Here is an 18,226-nt window from a genome sequence, read left to right as displayed (position 1 = left end):
GAACAGCCTATCATTTCATTGATAGTTGGAAAAGGAGAGTACAGGGTGCAGCCCTCTTGAACGTGCGCTAAATGGCGTCCAAGAGGGTGCAAAGCGAACAGCGGAGGAGGGTGCTCAGCCTCAAATCGTAGTGATTAGGTTACAGGGATGATTCTATCTAGACCTCTATCACCGGCCTTGGCCCACCGGCCCGCGTCGTCCTTGATCAGCTGCACAAGGTCATCAGTGAAGGGCTGGGTGCCGTCGAAGATGGCCGCGTTCCGGTGCTTCCAGATAGGCCATGCGGTGAGTGCGATGATGGAGTTGAGGCCTCTCCTAAGGCTGTCCGGGTAAGCCGCCGTGGCCTGAAGCCACCAGTCGAAGAAAGTGGTGGAGTCTAGCATGGGTGGTGTAAATAGTCGACACCAAGAAAGGATCTCATGCCAAGTGATCCGCGAGAAGACACAGCTAGCATGTAGGTGGTCTATAGCTAGTCTCGAGCTCCTCGGAACAGAAGATGCACAGTGGACCATGCGCGAGGTCGTGCACCTGTTTCTCAATCGCATCCTTTTGCGCTGCTGAGTAGCAGTAAGGCTTGGTGTAGATGGGAGTGGTGTCGGGCACCAGATTGATCCCGTTGTCATATTGGCGACACGACGGCAAGGCTGAGGGCTCGGTGAACACGTCGTCAAATTCAGTAAGCACTTTCTGAATGTTGGGTGGAACATGTGCTGCATTTTCCTTGTTAGATCGCTCGACTGTGACCAAGGCCGCGGTCCAGATATCATTAGCAACCTCCATTCGATGCAGCTCATATGCGTCCAACTCGAAGTCGGTGGAAGATCCATTATTCTGATGCCTTGTAGCTGGATGTTGAATTTCGAGCTCAGCGTTGGATCCAAAGACAGCAAATGGTACATTGATGTTTCGAATTACTGGCGCTATTCCTGTAGGCTGCCTGTCCGTCGTAACTGAACATCCGCACCTCAAATTCTTCAGTGTCAACCTCCTCTTCTACCGCTGCTCTGAATGTGTGCCATGTCATGCCGGGATGCGTCTGACGATATGCTTGCAGCCACATCGCAGTGAGGCCGTACGTCCATGTACAGTGCCACGATGGTGACCCAGCTCCATGTAGGCTCCGGCAAGGTGCGCGGCGTATCCCCTTCAAACCATGGGAAGCCGTACGTGTTTAGGGCGGCTTGATGAAGTAGTCGCCTGAACTGTCGTGCTAGCTCTGGGTCGTCGGTGAGGAGCTGACGTGGGAGAGGGGGGAGGAGATCGGATCACACAATTCACCTTCGTTGTCCTCCCTATGTCACACACGTTTACAAGTACGCACACACACACGTCGACTCCAACAGGCTGCTGCGAGTTTAGAGCTTCAGAGTCTGAACTCGCCCTCCTTCAGTCACCTGTAGATGCATCCACAGGCATGACAAAATCATGAGCTAACAGATGCTCTATTTAACTTAACTTTGGTGAATCGAAGAGACGATTCTTCTCTGTGATCGACCGACCCAAGAGATCGAAGAGCGCAGAGGACGACATGACGGACACTATCGTGCAACAGCACCAAGCAAGATGTAGTAGAAATTTCGCCAACATAAACGCAGCTAAGAAAAACACCAACGGCAACGACTGAGACTGACACGACACGGAGATGTTACGTTGCTGCTCTAGCTGCTTGTCACCGTCGTCGACCGTCTCATAATCCTGATGCTCCTGCAGTCGGGGACGAACATGTCCCAGGGGAGGTCGCCGGCGAGCAAGATGTCGCCGTCCTCGTCCTTGTAGGCGACGACCAAGTCCAGCATCTGGCCAGCCAAGCCCAGGAGCGCCGCCCTGAGCTCCGCGTGCCCTCCGTAAGCCATCAGGTCCACCTTCCGCTGGTACCGGGCTCCTTCCACGCTCACCTTGACGTACTTGCTCTCCGCCGACGCGCCGCCGCTGCGCGGAGGGCCGAGCCGCAGCTCGGCGTCAACGGCCTCTCCCTCCATGGATGGGCTCGGGTGGATGGCCTGCAGATTTCCCAAAACAAGAGGTCGGAAATGGGGAGAGTAATGGCCAGCCTACGGCGAACGGGGCTGGCATCCTTCTTCTTGCTTAGGAAGGTGAGCAGAACACATACCGTCGAGGGTCGCGGGCGAGGATCGGCGCCGTGCCGACGGAGCCGGCGCTGGCCGACGGTCGTCCGTAGCTGGGGATAGCCGTCGCCGGAGCTCACCGATTCCATCGAGGGTAGTCGCCGGCGCCAGGTGGGAGGAATGAATACCGCCTGAGATCTGGGCTGTGAGCTGCTGCATATACTCCCTCCGTCCGAAAATACTTGTCATCAAAATGGATAAAAAGAGATGTATCTAAAACTAAAATATGTTTAGATACATCCCCTTTTATCCATTTTGATGACAAGTATTTCCGGACGGAGGGAGTATAATATAACCGGAGGAACGCGCGCGGCCGTTTCCTGTCCTGCCCTCCCTCTTCCTCACCCTCACCCTCACATGCTCGCTGCAGAGAATGGACAAGCGGTGTCATGCGCTTGCTGAGCCGAGAATGGCAGCCCAGTCATGGCGATATCTGGTTGCTGAGCCGAGAATGGCATGCATGCAGCTGGGCGCCACGGCTCTGCGTGGAGAAGAAGAAGGAGAAGGAGGCTGGGAACATGCATGCAGAGAAAAGAGATCCATCCGGGCGTTTTGGCCCTCGTTATGAAATAGAAATTCAGGTGGGCCGGGGAGGGGAGGGGAGCCACCAACAATTTCCATCCATCATCATATATGTACGTACTACGTCAGTACGTGTGCTCGCCTGGGCCGTGCAGTGGGCTGAATAGACAGTCGCTGCCTGCCTCTATCTCCTCCGTGGCTCTCACGCTTCCACACACCGACCGGCTCCATGCTGACTTTCGGCTCAACAAACCGACGGCGCCCAGTCCGAGAGTGTGATGGTGGCAAGTTCAATTTTTTTTTAAACTTTTGCTCCTGCTGCTTGCAAGATAATTAGATAAAGACATTATGGTTTTTATTAAATGAAATCAGAGAGGAAGCTCTCTTTATAAAAGAATATCCTTTTTTTCGTTATGTGGTTTGTTTAGTTTGCGTACTCAGAGACTTGGATGATCTCTCTGAACATTTCTTCACACCTCTCTTAGTTCAAGCTCATCAGCAGTTCCAAGATGAAACTGCTCTTATGCAGGCTGCACAGCTGAATAACTCACTGGATAGATGGTGCTACCCATGGAATAGAAATAAGGATGGATATTCTTCTATCAAAATGTACAAGCATCTCCAAAAGAAAGAGTTAGCTCCACCACCAATTTTCAAGAATATATGGAAAAGTGCTGAAATGCTGAGATACAAGATCTTTGTGTGGTTGATTCTGCATGACAGAGTAAATGTCAGAAATCTTCTTTTGAGAAAGAACTTCCATCTGCCCAACTATAACTGTGAAATCTGCAACTGTTGTTGTGAGGAGAGCAGTCTTCATCTTTTTTGGGACTGCCCATTCGCGCTATCATGCTGGATTCCATTGGGAGAGAGGCACTAATGCTTTTGATGAGATAACTCTCTTGCTAAATCACCTCCCCAAGCAATTTGGAATGAGCATAGTCATCATGGGCTGCTGGCATATTTGGATGTAGAGGAACTCCAAAATCTTCAAAGCTCAAAACCCTTCTGTGCAAGGTTGGAGAATTTTGCTCAGGAATGATCTTAAGATGGTAGTTGTGAGAGCTAAAGAAAAACACAGACATGCATTCAAGGGTTGGATTGCAGATAAACTAGCTTAATTCTTCATGGATATACCTAGAGCTGGTATTGTTAGGTGGCCTTAGTGTTTACTTTTTTGTTTTGTTTTCTTTTGGATGTACATAACTTTACTTTATTTTGAATGAAAATTACCGTAGAACAATTGTTCTACGTTCCTCGGTTCAAAAAAAAAAAGTTTGCATGCATGCCCTCGCATATATAGCGAGAGAGGCGCTGGCCGGTGGTTCAGTGCTCGCGAGGACAGGGATGGCACAGTGACGGGTGGGGCAGTCGTGTCCGGGGGGACAACGAGGGAGGTGATAGCCGCGGTGGCCCGCCCGGGGGTTGTATCTGCACCCCGGTAGACAGGCGGTGCCGGGAGTAATGGACCGACTCAGGGCAGATTCTCTGCGGCGGCTGATGGTGCCTCCACCCCCAGCTGCCTGGCGGATACATGAAACATGCTCCTGCCCCGCTCTATATTATAAAGCCAATTAGCTGAACTATGGTACATTGGTGTTGTAGTAACCGTCAAAAGCTAGTAAAACAAGGAGAACACGACAAAACAAACTAAAGACGCAAAACACACACACACACACACACACACACACACACACACACACGAATGCACTAGCAAATGCCGCTAGAATGCCAGCGAGGAGAAGCGCAGGAGATTCGCTACCACGATAGATAGCCACCCATACTCCTAAGAAGGTAACGACATCATACATCGCCGCCGCATGCTTGCCAAAGCAGTCGAAGGTTTTCACCCAGAGTACCAAAGAGGATGGATAGAACCAAGATGGGACCACAAAGGTACTACGACAACCTGAAAGTGCAACTATTCCCTGGGTGGTTTTGGTAATTCTTAACAACATATAGCTCATTGAACTAATACTCTTTCAAGATGATCATTTCAGAAAGTTCATTGATTGGCATGGCATGGACTAGAGATGTGGATGTTGGAAATATGCCCTAGAGGCAATAATAAAAGGATTATTATTATATTTCCTTGTTCACGATAATTGTCTTTATTCATGCTATAATTGTATTATCCGGAAATCGTAATGCACGTGTGAATACATAGACCATAATATGTCCCTATTAAGCCTCTAGTTGACTAGCTCGTTGATCAACAGATAGTCATCGTTTCCTGACTATGGACACTAGATGTCATTGATAATGGGATCACATCATTAGGAGAATGACGTGATGGACAAGACCCAATCCTAACCATAGCACAAGATCGTGTAGTTCGTTTTGCTAGAGCTTTTCCAATGTCAAGTATCTGTTCCTTAGACCATGAGATCGTGTAACTCCCGGATACCGTAGGAGTGCTTTGGGTGTACCAAACGTCGCAATGTAACTGGGTGACTATAAAGGTGCACTACAGGTATCTCCGAAAGTATCTGTTGGGTTGACACGGATCGAGACTGGGATTTGTCACTCCGTATGACGGAGAGGTATCTTTGGGCCCACTCGGTAATGCATCATCATAATGAGCTCAAAGTGACCAAGTGTCTGGTCACGGGATCATGCATTACGGTACGAGTAAAGTGACTTGCCGGTAACGAGACTGAACGAGGTATTGGGATACCGACGATCGAGTCTCGGGCAAGTAACGTACCGTTTGACAAAGGGAATTGTATACGGGGTTGATTGAATCCTCGACATCGTGGTTCATCCGATGAGATCATCGAGGAGCATGTGGGAGCCAACATGGGTATCCAGATCCCGCTGTTGGTTATTGACCGGAGAGCCGTCTCGGTCATGTCTACGTGTCTCCCGAACCCGTAGGGTCTACACACTTAAGGTTCGGTGACGCTAGGGTTGTATGAATATGAGTATGCAGCAAACCGAAAGTTGTTCGGAGTCCCGGATGAGATCCCGGATGTCACGAGGAGTTCCGGAATGGTCCGGAGGTAAATAATTATATATAGGAAGTGCAGTTTCGGCCACCAGGAAAGTTTCGGGGGTCACCGGTATTGTACCGGGACCACCGGAAGGATCCCGGGGGTCCACCGGGTGGGGCCACCTATCCCGGAGGGCCCCATGGGCTGAAGTGGGAGGGGAACCAGCCCCTTGTGGGCTAGTGCGCCACCCCCCTGGGCCCCCCTCTGCGCCTAGGGTTGGGAACCCTAGGGGAGGGGGCGCCTCCACTTGCCTTGGGGGGCACTCCACCCCCCTTGGCCGCCGCCGCCCCTAGAGATCCCATCTCTAGGGCCGGCACCCCCCCTGGGGGCCTATATAAAGGAGGAGGGGAGGGAGGGCAGCCGCACCTAAAGTTTTGGCGCCTCCCTCTCCCCTTGCTACACCTCCTCCTCCCGTAGTTGCTTGGCGAAGCCCTGCCGGAACTCTGCTGCATCCACCACCACGCCGTCGTGCTGCTGGATCTTTATCAACCTCTCATTTCCCCTTGCTGGATCAAGAAGTAGGAGACGTCATCCGCTCCATACATGTGTTGAACGCGGAGGGGCTGTCCGTTCGGCACTTGGTCATCGGTGATTTGGATCACGGCGAGTACGACTCCATCATCCCCGTTCTCTTGAACGCTTCCGCTCGCGATCTACAAAGGTATGTAGATGCACTCCTATCACTCATTGCTTAGATGAACTCATAGATGGACCTTGGTGAAACCGTAGGATTTTTTTTATTTTCTGCAACATTCCCCAACAGTGGCATCATGAGCTAGGTCTATGCGTAGTTCTCTATTGCACGAGTAGAACACAAATCTGTTGTGGGCGTAGATCTTGTCAACTTGCTTGCCGCTACTAGTCTTATTTTGCTTCAGCGGTATTGTGGGATGAAGCGGCCTGGACCGACCTTACATGTACGCTTACGTGAGACAGGTTCCACCGACTGACATGCACTAGTTGCATAAGGTGGCTAGCGGGTGTCTGTCTCTCCCACTTTAGTTGGAGCGAATTCGATGAAAAGGGTCCTTATGAAGGGTAAATAGAAGTTGACAAAATCACGTTGTGGTTATTCGTAGGTAAGAAAACGTTCTTGCTAGAACCCAATTGCAGCCACGTAAAAGATGCAACAACAATTAGAGGATGTCTAACTTGTTTTTGCAGCAATTGTTTTGTGATATCATATGGCCAAAAGTTGTGATGAATGATGAATGATATATTGTGATGTATGAGATCATATTCTTGTAATAGGAATCACGACCTGCATGTCAATGAGTATGACAACCGGCAGGAGCCATAGGAGTTGTCTTTATTTATGTATGACCTGCGTGTCATTGAAGAACGCCATGTAAATTACTTTACTTTATTGCTAAACGCGTTAGCCATAGAAGTAGAAGTAGTCATTGGCGTGACAACTTCATGAAGACACGATGATGGAGATCATGATGATGGAGATCATGGTGTCATGCCGGTGACGAAGATGATCATGGAGCCCCGAAGATGGAGATCAAAGGAGCTATATGATATTGGCCATATCATGTCACTATTATATAATTGCATGTGATGTTTATTATGTTTATGCATCTTGTTTACTTAGAACGACGGTAGTAAATAAGATGATCCCTTATAACAATTTCAAGAAAGTGTTCTCCCCTAACTGTGCGCCGTTGCTAAAGTTCGTCGTTTCGAAGCACCACGTGATGATCGGGTGTGATAGATTCTTACATTCACATACAACGGGTGTAAGACAGTTTTACACATGCAAAACACTTAGGGTTAACTTGACGAGCCTAGCATGTACAGATATGGCCTCGGAACACAGAGACCGAAAGGTCGAACATGAGTCGTATGGAAGATACGATCAACATGGAGATGTTCACCGATGATGACTAGTCCGTCTCACGTGATGATCGGACACGGCCTAGTCGACTCGGATCGTGTAACACTTAGATGACTAGAGGGATGTCTAATCTGAGTGGGAGTTCATAAATAATTTGATTAGATGAACTTAATTATCATGAACTTAGTCTAAAACCTTTGCAAATATGTCTTGCAGATCAAATGGCCAACGCTCATGTCAACATGAACTTCAACGCGTTCCTAGAGAAAACCAAGCTGAAAGATGATGTCAGCAACTATACGGACTGGGTCCGGAACCTGAGGATCATCCTCATAGCTGCCAAGAAAGCATATGTCCTAGAAGGACCGCTAGGTGAAGCACCCATCCCAGAGAACCAAGACGTTATGAACGCTTGGCAGTCACGTGTTGATGATTACTCCCTCATTCAGTGCGGCCTGCTTTACAGCTTAGAACCGGGGCTCCAAAAGCATTTTGAGCAACACGGAGCATATGAGATGTTCGAGGAGCTGAAAATGGTTTTCAAGCTCATGCCCGAGTCGAGAGATATGAAGTCTCCCACAAGTTCTATAGTTGTAAGATGGAGGAAAATAGTTCTGTCAGTGAGCACATACTCAAAATGTCTGGGTTACACAACCGCCTGTCCCAGCTGGACATTAACCTTCAGGACGAGGCGGTCATTGACAGAATCCTTCAGTCGCTCCCACCGAGCTACAAGAGCTTTGTGATGAACTACAATATGCAGGGGATGGTGAAAACTATTCCTGAAGTATTTTCAATGCTGAAGTCAGCAGAGGTAGAAATCAAGAAAGAACATCAAGTGTTGATGGTCAATAAAACCACCAAGTTCAAGAAGGGCAAGGGTAAGAAGAACTTCAAGAAGGACAGCAAGGATGTTGCCGCACCCGGTAAGCCAGTTGCTGGGAAGAAGTCAAAGAATGGACCCAAGCCTGAGACTGAGTGCTTTTATTGCAAAGGGAAGGGTCACTGGAAGCGGAACTGCCCCAAATATTTAGCGGACAAGAAGGCCGGCAACACTAAAGGATATTTGATATACATGTAATTGATGTGTATCTTACCAGTACTCGTAGTAACTCCTGGGTATTTGATACCGGTGTTGTTGCTCATATTTGTAACTCACAGTAGGAGCTGCAGAATAAGCGGAGACTGGCGAAGGACGAGGTGACGATGCGCGTCGGGAATGGTTCCAAGGTCGATGTGATCGCCGTCGGCACGCTACCTCTACATTTACCTATGGGATTAGTTTTAAACCTCAATAATTGTTATTTAGTGCCAAGTTTGAGCATGAACATTGTATCTGGATCTCGTTTGATACGAGATGGCTACTCATTTAAATCCGAGAATAATGGTTGTTCCATTTTTATGAGAGATATGTTTTATGGTCATGCCCCGGTGGTCAATGGTTTATTCTTAATGAATCTCGAACGTAATGTTACACATATTCATAGTGTCAATACCAAAAGATGTAAAGTTGATAACGATAGTCCCACATACTTGTGGCACTGCCGCCTTGGTCACATTGGTGTCAAGCGCATGAAGAAGCTCCATGCTGATGGACTTTTAGAGTCTCTCGATTATGAATCATTTGACACATGCGAACCATGCCTCATGGGCAAAATGACCAAGACTCCGTTCTCCGGAACAATGGAGCGAGCAACCAACTTATTGGAAATCATACATACCGATATGTGCGGTCCAATGAGCGTTGACAAATCTGAGACCTTTGAAAAGTTCAAGGAATTTCAGAATGAGGTAGAGAATCAACGTGACCGAAAGATAAAGTTCCGACGATCAGATCGTGGAGGAGAATATTTAAGTCACGAATTTGGTACATACTTAAGGAAATGTGGAATCGTTTCACAACTCACACCGCCTGGAACACCTCAGCATAACGGTGTGTCCGAACGTCGTAATCGCACTCTATTGGATATGGTGTGATCTATGATGTCTCTTACCGATTTACCGCTATCATTTTGGGGATACACTCTAGAGACAGCTACATTCACTTTAAATAAGGCTCCGTCTAAATCCGTTGAGACGACACCGTATGAATTATGGTTTGGGAAGAAACCTAAGCTGTCGTTTCTAAAAGTTTGGGGATGCGATGCTTATGTCAAGAAACTTCAACCTAAAAAGCTCGAACCCAAGTCGGAAAAATGCGTCTTCATAGGATACCCTAAGGAAACCATTGGGTATACCTTCTACTTAAGATCTGAGGGCAAGATCTTTGTTGCCAAGAACGGATCCTTTCTGGAAAAAGAGTTTCTCTCGAAAGGAGTAAGTGGGAGGAAAGTAGAACTCGATGAAGTACTACCTCTTGAACCGGAATAGTGCAGCTCAGGAAAATGTTCCTGTGGTGCCTACGCCGACTGGAGAGGAAATTAATGATGATGATCAAGGTACTTCGGATCAAGTTGCTACTGAACTTTGTAGGTCCACAAGGACACGTTCCACACCAGAGTGGTATGGTAACCCTGTCCTGGAAATCATGTTGTTAGACAACGGTGAACCTTCGAACTATGAAAAAGCGATGGCGGGCCCAGATTCCAACAAATGGCTTGAAGCCATGCAATCCGAGATAGAATCCATGTATGAAAACAAAGTATGTACTTTGACAGACTTGCCCGATGATCGGCGAGCGATAGAAAACAAATGGATCTTTACGAAGAAGACGGACGCGGATGGTAATATTACCATCTATAAAGTTTGACTTGTCGCTAAGGGTTGTCGGCAAGTTCAAGGGGTTGACTACGATGAGACTTTCTCTCCCGTAGCAAAGCTGAAGTCCATCCGAATCATGTTAGCAATTGCCGCATACTATGATTATGAGATATGGCAGATGGACATCAAAACAACATTCCTTAACGGACATCTTAAGGAAGAACTGTATATGATGCAGCCAGAAGGTTTTGTCGATCCTAAGAATGCTAACAAAGTATGCAAGCTCCAGCGATCCATTTATGGGCTGGTGCAAGCATCTCGGAGTTGGAACATTCGCTTTGATGAGATGATCAAAGTGTTTGGGTTTATGCAGACTTATGGAGAAGCCTGCGTTTACAAGAAAGTGAGTGGGAGCTCTGTAGCATTTCTCATATTATATGTAGATGACATACTTTTGATGGGAAATGATATAGAACTTTTGGACAGCATTAAGGCCTACTTGAACAAGTGTTTTTCAATGAAGGACCTTGGAGAAGCTGCTTACATATTAGGCATCAAGATCTATAGGGATAGATCGAGACGCCTCATAGGTCTTTTACAAAGCACATACCTTGATAAGATTTTGAAGAAGTTCAAAATGGATCAGTCCAAGAAAGGGTTCTTGCCTGTATTGCAAGGTGTGAGATTGAGCACGGCTCAATGCCCGACCACGGCAAAAGATAAAGAAGAGATGAGTGTCATCCCCTATGCTTCAGCCATAGGATCTATTATGTATGCCATGTTGCGTACCAGACCTGATGTAAACCTTGCCGTAAGTTTGGTAGGAAGGTACCAAAGTAATCCCGGCAAGGAACACTAGACAGCGGTCAAGAATATCCTGAAGTACCTGAAAAGGACAAAGGACATGTTTCTCGTTTACGGAGGTGACAAAGAGCTCGCCGTAAAGGGTTACGTCGATGCTAGCTTCGACACAGATCTGGATGACTCCAAGTCACAAACCGGATACGTGTATATGTTGAATGGTGGAGCAGTAAGCTGGTGCAGCTGCAAGCAGAGCGTCATGGCGGGATCTACATGTGAAGCGGAGTACATGGCAGCCTCGGAGGCAGCGCATGAAGCAATTTGGGTGAAGGAGTTCATCACCGACCTAGGAGTCATACCCAATGCATCGGGGCCGATCAAACTCTTCTGTGACAACACTGGAGCTATTGCCCTTGCCAAGGAGCCCAGGTTTCACAAGAAGACCAGGCACATCAAGCGTCATTTCAACTCCATCCATGAAAATTTTCAAGATGGAGACATAGATATTTGCAAAGTACATACAGATCTGAATGTCGCAGATCCGTTGACTAAACCTCTTTCACGAGCAAAACATGATCAACACAAGAACTCTATGGGTGTTCGATTCATCACAATGTAACTAGATTATTGACTCTAGTGCAAGTGGGAGACTGTTGGAAATATGCCCTAGAGGCAATAATAAAAGGATTATTATTATATTCCCTTGTTCATGATAATTGTCTTTATTCATGCTATAATTGTATTATCCGGAAATCGTAATGCATGTGTGAATACATAGACCATAATATGTCCCTAGTAAGCCTCTAGTTGACTAGCTCGTTGATCAACAGATAGTCATGGTTTCCTGACTATGGACATTAGATGTCATTGATAACAGGATCACATCATTAGGAGAATGATGTGATGGACAAGACCCAATCCTAAGCATAGCACAAGATCATGTAGTTCGTTTTGCTAGAGCTTTTCCAATGTCAAGTATCTTTTCCTTAGACCATGAGATCGTGTAACTCCCGGATCCCGTAGGAGTGCTTTGGGTGTACCAAACGTCACAACATAACTGGGTAACTATAAAGGTGCACTACAGGTATCTCCGAAAGTATCTGTTGGGTTGACACGGATCGAGACTGGGATTTGTCACTTCGTATGACGGAGAGGTATCTCTGGGCCCACTCGGTAATGCATCATCATAATGAGCTCAAAGTGACCAAGTGTCTAGTCACGGGATCATGCATTACGGTACGAGTAAAGTGACTTGCCGGTAACGAGACTGAACGAGGTATTGGGATACCGACGATCGAGTCTCATGCAAGTAACGTACCGTTTGACAAAGGGAATTGTATACGGGGTTGATTGAATCCTCGACGTCGTGGGTCATCCGATGAGATCATCGAGGAGCATGTGGGAGCCAACATGGGTATCCAGATCCCGCTGTTGGTTATTGACCGGAGAGCCATCTCGGTCATGTCTACGTGTCTCCCGAACCCGTAGGGTCTACACACTTAAGGTTCGGTGACGCTAGGGTTGTATGAATATGAGTATGCAGCAAACCAAAAGTTGTTTGGAGTCCCGGATGAGATCCTGGACGTCACGAGGAGTTCCGGAATGGTCCGGAGGTAAAGAATTATATATAGGAAGTGAAGTTTCGGCCACCGAGCAAGTTTTGGGGGTCACCGGTATTGTACCGGGGCCACCGGAAGGGTCCCGGGGGTCCATCGGGTGGGGCCACCTATTTCGGAGGGCCCCATGGGCTGAAGTGGGAGGGGAACCAGCCCCTGGTGGGCTGGTGCGCCCCCCTGGGCCCCCCTCTACGCCTAGGGTTGGGAACCCTAGGGGAGGGGGCGTCTCCACTTGCCTTGGGGGGCACTCCACCCGCCTTGGCCGCCGCCCCCCTAGAGATCCCATCTCTAGGGCCGGCGCCCCCCCTGGGGGCCTATATAAAGGAGGGGGAGGGAGGGCAGCCGCACCTAAAGTTTTGGCGCCTCCCTCTGCCCTTGCTACACCTCCTCCTCCCGTAGTTGCTTGGCGAAGCCCTGCCGGAACTCTGCTGCATCCACCACCATGCCATCGTGCTGCTGGATCTTCATCAACCTCTCATTTCCCCTTGCTGGATCAAGAAGGAGGAGACGTCATCCGCTCCGTATGTGTGTTCAACGCGGAGGTGTTGTCCGTTCGGCACTTGGTCATCGGTTATTTGGATCACGGCGAGTACGACTCCATCATCCCCGTTCTCTTGAACGCTTCCGCTCGCGATCTACAAAGGTATGTAGATGCACTCCTATCACTCGTTGCTTAGATGAACTCATAGATGGACCTTGGTGAAACCGTAGGAAAATTTTTATTTTCTGCAACGTTCCCCAACAGTGGACCCCTCAAAATGCGAAGGACACATATTGGCAAAATCTCAAGACTCTACATCTTCATTTTAGTGATCCAAGATCACATGGAGTCCATATGAAAAGCCAATACTATTAAAAGGGGATGAGGTGTTTCTTAATGGCTTACTTGCTCAAAATTCTTAGTGATATGCTCCAAAAGTCCTCAAGCACTTTTTCATTTCCACATATGTCCTAAACCTAAAGTCAAACTTGGCCCCGCCTATTTGATCTATCCGGCGCCACCGAGTTCATTTGAGAAAGGGCTGGCGATATACCATCTTGTTATATCATATTATGATTGTTTTGAGAAAGTGTTCTCATCCGAGATTTATTATTATTGCTCGCTAGTTGATTATGCTATTGATATGAGTAAACATGAGACCTAAATGTTTTTGTGAATATGGTTAGTTCATAATCTTTGCTGAAAACCTGAATGCTGGCTTTACATATTTGCAACAACAAGATCAAATAGAGTTTGTAAAAGTTTTTCTTTATCACTTTCAGTTTGTCAACTGAATTGCTTGAGGACAAGCAAAGGTTTAAGCTTGGGGGAGTTGATACGTTTCCAACGTATCTACTTTTTCAAACACTTTTGCCCTTGTTTTGGACTCTAACTTGCATGATTTGAATGGAACTAACCTGAACTGACGCTATTTTTAGCAGAATTGCCGTGGTGTTATTTTTGTGCAGAAATAAAAGTTCTCGAAATGACCTGAAAATCCACGGAGACACATTTTGGAATTAATAAAAAATATTGGCGAAAGAATCAGCATCAGGGGGCCCACACCCTGTCCACGAGGGTGTAGGGCGCGGCCCCCTTGGGGCGCGCCCCTGCCTCATGGGCCCCCTGGAACTCCACCGACCTCAACCCCGACTCCATATATTCACTTTCGGAGAGAAAAAAATAGGAGAGAAGGATTCATCGCGTTTTATGATACGGAGCCGCCGCCAAGCCCTAATCTTCCTCGGGAGGGCTGATCTGGAGTCCGTTCGGGGCTCTGGAGAGGGGAATCCATCGCCATCATCATCATCAACCATCCTCCATCACCAATTTCATGATGCTCACCGCCGTGCATGAGTAATCCCATCGTAGGCTTGCTGGATGGTGATGGGTTGGATGAGATTTACCATGTAATCGAGTTAGTTTTGTTAGGGTTTGATCCCTAGTATCCATTATGTTCTAAGATTGATGTTGCTATGTCTTTGCCATGCTTAATGCTTGTCACTAGGGCCCGAGTGCCATGATTTCAGATCTGAACCTATTATGTTGTCATGAATATATGTGAGTTCTTGATCCTATCTTGCAAGTCAATAGTCACCTACTATGTGTTATGATCTGGCAACCCCGAAGTGACAATAATCTGGACCACTCCCGGTGATGACCATACTCTGAGGAGTTCATGTATTCAGTGCTAATGCTTTGGTCCGGTACTCTATTAAAAGGAGGCCTTAATATCCCTTAGTTTCCAATAGGACCCCGCTGCCACAGAAGGGTAGGACAAAAGATGTCATGCAAGTTCTTTTCCATAAGCACATATGACTATATTCGGAATACATGCCTACATTACATTGATGGACTGGAGCTAGTTCTCATGTATTCACTAAGTGCTAATTCTTTGGTCCGGTACTCTATTAAAAGGAGGCCTTAATATCCCTTAGTTTCCAATAGGACCCCGCTGCCACGGGAGGGTAGTACAAAAGATGTCATGCAAGTTCTTTTCCATAAGCACATATGACTATATTCGGAATACATGCCTAGATTACATTGATGGACTGGAGCTAGTTCCGTGTCACCCTATGTTATAACTGTTGCATGATGAATTACATCCGACATAATTATCCATCACTGATCCATTGCCTATGAGCTTTTCACATATTGTTCTTTGCTAAGTTACTTTTCTGTTGCCACTGTTACGATTGTTACAAAACTGCTACTGTTACTTTTGACATCGTTATCGTTACTTCCATACTACTTTGCTACTAAATACTTTGCTGCAGATATTGAGTCTTTCAGGTGTGGTTGAATTGACAACTCAACAGCCAATACTTGAGAATATTCTTTGGCTCCCCTTGTGTCGAATCAACAAATTTGGGTTGAATACTCTACCCTCGAAAACTGTTGCGATCCCCTATACTTGTGGGTTATCACCAAGCACGAAGAACGAGAGGTCACTTCTCTCTATTAGCTAGCTAACACAATATGAAACCCCTAATTTAACCCTCCAAAACCCCTAACCCCCCCCCTCTTTCAGAAAAAATCAAAAACCCCAGCGCCTGCGAGCTGCTAACGCGTGGCGGCCTTTTGGTCCCGGTTGGTGTTACCAACTGGGACTAAACGTCCTCTTGCCTGGGTGCCCTGCAGTGGCCACATGGAGACCCTTCTATCCCGGTTCGTAAGCGAACCAAAGGTTTTGGGCTTTAGTCCCGACCTTTTTGTCCCGGTTCCAGAACCGGGACTAAAGGCCCTCTGGAACCAGGACTAGATCTGTAATTTCTACTAGTGTGTTAAAGAAAAGATTAGTCATTTGGATAAAGAAGTAATTTAGTTATTACAAAACCGAATCGAATATCGTGTGTGTTGAATCTTACTTAAGGAAAATATGTCATGCTAATTGGTAGAACCCATGAAAAAATAATTCGAGTGATGAAACTGTCAATTGGCACATGGCATGGCAAGCGTAGATCTCCTCTTCGTCCTGCACCGCATCGATCTCCATGAACATGGTGTATCTCTCCACCCGTAGGACGTGCAGCCGCCATATCTCTCGTGATAGACCTCGCAGGCCAACTGCATGGACTGGTACAATGCCCGCTTCTCATCTTGGAAGCTTGAATCGTCCGTGACCATGGCTGCGACAATAGTTTTGTTTGCCTGCTCGTCGGCAATTTGCACCTCCGCAAGCCGATGCTCGTTGAGGAACAGGAGGTTGTAGTGTTGCTTGTCCCGTGCGGGCCGAAACACCAACACATATCGTGTTTGCTGCTCTTCCGCCATGACGACATTCAAGTGCGGCTGCCCTGGCATGGCACTAGCACGTCAGTGGAAGCATCCCCCATCGTCTGGTCCTCGTCGCTGACCTCTGATGGCTCAATATTTTTTCACTTTTATAAGAGGGTTTTTATGTGGTTTTCACTGAGTTTTCAATATTTCGAAAAGGTAACCCAAGAAAAAGGTAAACCCATTGACCAAGTTAAACAAGAAATAATATATCTCTTTAATATTTATCACCATAAGGAGGAACTCAACGAGGCGATGAATAAATTCAAACATCATCAACAAGGTTTCAGTAAAGACTTGAGGGGATGTCTCTAGCAAAACAAAAAGGTTATATCTTACCTTTCTTAAGGATTAAATGGTTTAGATCATGTCATGAAAAAAATAGATAGACACTCTTGCATGATTGGAACTCAATGCTCGCAAATTGCAGAAACTCAATCTTTAATTCTCGCCCAACTTGATTAAGATAATCTTGTTTGTTCTAATGTAATCAATACTATAAGTGGTAAACGTACATAGGATCAGAAGGGACCTGCACGGTATGAAGAAGAACAAGCCATGAAGAAAAGAAACAGTCAATGCCAAACTCAAGAAGATGAAGATCTTCTTAACGATTGTGATGGCAAAGAAGAACCGTTTTATGAAGATGCTCAAGGTAATCAGGAAGAAGGGGAGAATAATAAGGAAGTTGATCCTAACATAAAAACCGTCGATGGAAACGATGAAGAAGAGGTTATTGAAATATATTATCCACCTCCCTCCATCAGTCCGGACTTTTGGATGAGTTGGCTGGTGCATGAATTGAACATGGTAACAGAGCCTCTTCCTCATTAGATCGAAAGAGATTGCATCCAGCTACCTCCGCGACCGAGATCATGTCCACCACCGCTACTGCCATGCCTCCAAGCACCATGGGTGCACTTACCACTGCCTCATGTTCCACCTTTGCCTCGTCTTCCACCTCCACCAACACCACCTCCCTCGGATCCCCACCACAAGAGAAGCTTACGAGGGGCAACTTCCTCCTCTGGAAGGCCATCGTGCTGCCTCAGATTAGAGGCACATAGATGGAGCACCACCTCGACGAGAAGGGCCCGCCACTGCCGGCCACTCTCACCATCACCAAGGACGGCAAAGAAGAACAAGTCGTCAACTTTGCGAGATCCCTCTGGTATGCACGGCAGCAACAACTTCAAGGATACTTGATGGGTTCCTTTTCCCATGAAATTCTTGCACAGGTCACCATGCTCCAGACGCCAGCCGAGGTGTGGCGCAGCATCGACGCCATGTTTGCTGCTCAAAGCCAAGCTCAAGTGATCAATACTCGCATCGAGCTCACCAACCTCAAGAAAGGTAACATGTCCATGTCTGACTACCTTGGCAAGATCAAAAGCCTCACCGATGAAGTCGCAAGCACTGTTGTGGCGCTCTTTGATCCGGAGATCGTCTCCAAAATCCTTGCCGGCCTGGACATGGAATACAACCCGGTGGTCTCTGCGCTCGCCGCCAGGGTGGAGACCATCACCGTCCAGGAGCTCTACAGCCAGCTGCTCAGTTTCGACGCCCGCCTCACCCTCCTGCATGGCGGTGATCTTTGGCAATCCTCCGTCAACTCTGCCTCGCGTGGCCGCGGCCGTGGCCGTGATCACCAGGGGCAACGCGGTGGCGGGCGTGGACGCGGTGCTCCCCAGGGCGACGACGCTTGCTCTGGTGGGGGCTCTGGCTCCAACGGCGGGGGCGGCTACAACATCAGCGATGGCGGGGGCTTCAACAACAACAACGGCCGTCGTCCTTCCCCACGTGGGAGGTGATAGCTGCCAGCTTTGCAAAAAGTCTGCCACGAGGATATCGACTACTGGCATCGATTCGAC

At 47.5% G+C, this 18,226-nt stretch overlaps 1 protein-coding gene and 1 pseudogene across 1 annotated transcript; one reads left to right on the top strand and one right to left on the bottom strand.

The window, feature by feature from the left end:
- Positions 1-1,544: 1,544 nt before the first annotated feature.
- Positions 1,545-2,215, bottom strand: LOC123039664 (auxin-responsive protein IAA14-like). The gene is made up of 2 exons (XM_044462728.1): positions 2,111-2,215; positions 1,545-2,000 (listed from the first exon to the last, which is right to left on the bottom strand). The coding sequence occupies exons 1-2, from the start codon at positions 2,213-2,215 to the stop codon at positions 1,659-1,661; spliced, it is 447 nt and encodes a 148-aa protein (XP_044318663.1). The 3' UTR covers positions 1,545-1,658.
- Positions 2,216-17,782: 15,567 nt separating this feature from the next.
- LOC123047855 (uncharacterized) lies at positions 17,783-17,918 on the top strand (annotated as a pseudogene).
- The last annotated feature ends 308 nt before the right edge of the window (positions 17,919-18,226 follow it).

Source organism: Triticum aestivum, chromosome 2B, assembly GCF_018294505.1.
Source record: "Triticum aestivum cultivar Chinese Spring chromosome 2B, IWGSC CS RefSeq v2.1, whole genome shotgun sequence".
Taxonomy (NCBI): domain Eukaryota; kingdom Viridiplantae; phylum Streptophyta; class Magnoliopsida; order Poales; family Poaceae; genus Triticum; species Triticum aestivum.
The sequence above is the reverse complement of the archived record's forward strand: the minus strand, read 5'-3'. Positions and strand labels throughout refer to the sequence as shown.